The 1,623-nt window shown below is 34.6% G+C and overlaps 1 protein-coding gene across 1 annotated transcript in view; it reads right to left on the bottom strand.

Moving 5' to 3' along the window:
- Positions 1–1,623, bottom strand: part of IQCB1 (IQ motif containing B1) — a 48,884-nt gene that overhangs the window by 42,218 nt on the left and 5,043 nt on the right. Inside the window, 2 exon segments of the mRNA XM_012808405.2 lie at positions 716–878; positions 1,102–1,213. Of these exon segments, the coding sequence (XP_012663859.1) occupies positions 716–878; positions 1,102–1,201 (263 nt within the window). The 5' untranslated portion in view covers positions 1,202–1,213.

Genomic DNA, 1,623 nt, shown 5'->3' with positions numbered 1-1,623 from the left:
GGTGCCTGTAGTCCCAGCTACTAAGGAGGCTGAGGAAAGAGAATTAGTTAAGCCTAAGAGTTTGAGGTTGCTGTGAACTATGATGCCAGGACACTCTACCAAGGGTGACAAATGAGATTCTGTCTCAAAATAAATAAATAAATAAATAATTTGGTCTCTTTTCTATGAATTTTTAGCATGTCAGTCTATCAGTAAATGCTGCCTCTTAATTTTATGAACAGGATTTGGGCAAATTAGTGAAATATAAGGTAGCTAAACCAATACAAACTAAAGTGACTAGTTTCTATATCTGTTCTATAGTAATTGTGTACATTTATTTTAGTGGCTATTTCATTCTGCCTTGTATCATACATTTCTATGACTGTCATTCAATCTCTATTATAAGTTTCTCAATAGAGCCAGTGCCTTAATGACTTCATTTCTTCAAATATTTCTTCAGTAAATAGCGTATTAAATAGATACTTGGGATTCAATGGTGAGCAAAAAAGTGATTACCACCTTCATGAAAGTTACAGAAGAAAATTTTAGGCAGTCAAATAATTGCAAATAAAATTATAAACAATAACATACAGTATAAAGCAAAAGCACAACAAAAACCTGTTACAGGAGATTACCAAGGTTGTTAGGTAGATGAATAAAAAAGAAGCAAATGTCTAAAATCAGAATCAACTACTACATCCCTCAAGAACAAACTGACTTACTCCTTCAAGTTTACCTTAATATCTGTGTAAGCTGGGATATTGTAGTCCAACCACCCTGGATTCGAGAACAATCTTGACTGAGGACCAAGAGGCAATACTGAATAAGGTCGTAACAATATATATCTTGTTTAATTTTCTTCAACTCTGAGCTTCCTAAAGGTATGGTGTTTATTATTTCTAAGACAAAAGGAAACAAGATACACTTATTTTTGCTCAATACATCCAAAGGCTACTTGTATTTTCTATGTTGAATAAAGACTAAAAATATACCATAAGGAAAAATCACTGCTCTGTCATAGTGTTATGATTTCTCTAAACAAATTAGAAATTCTAAAATTGTACAAATGATGGATTAGTTTTTTATTTAAACTGTTATCCAACAACAAGACACTTTTCTTACCTTTTAACTTCAGCAGTATAACAGGGACATTTTGCTCAGGACTTTTTGCAACTTCAGCAGCTAAAGCTAAGATCCTTGGGTCTGTACCTGTTGGCTTCATTTCTCGTATCACCTATATTTTTACAGAATCAAAAAATAAAGGTCAAAATGCCCTGTGTACCACTAAAAAAATGTTTATAATTCCAATATAAATGAAAACTTGTTTGAGAAATGTAGATTTTTTCATTTCTTCATTATAACAAACTCTGGTTTTTATAACCAGCGTAAATCTAAAAGAGCTCTAGATCCCCATACTCATGTATAACTGGTATAGTAGCTATTGTTCAATGTGCACTCACTGAGAGTTAGGAACTGTGCTAGGAGCTTCACATTCTCTCTCTCTGATCTACACAACAATCTAACAAAGGGCTCGACGCCTGTGGCTCAAGTGGCTAAGACACCAGCCATGTACACCCAAGGTGGCGGGTTCGAATCCAGCCCGGCCCGCCAGACAACAATGATGGCTGCAACCAAAAAATAGCC

Source organism: Otolemur garnettii, unplaced genomic scaffold (genome assembly GCF_000181295.1).
Source record: "Otolemur garnettii isolate 467f Iridium unplaced genomic scaffold, OtoGar3 scaffold00089, whole genome shotgun sequence".
Lineage (NCBI taxonomy): Eukaryota > Metazoa > Chordata > Mammalia > Primates > Galagidae > Otolemur > Otolemur garnettii.
This window is presented reverse-complemented; position numbering and strand designations above follow the sequence as displayed.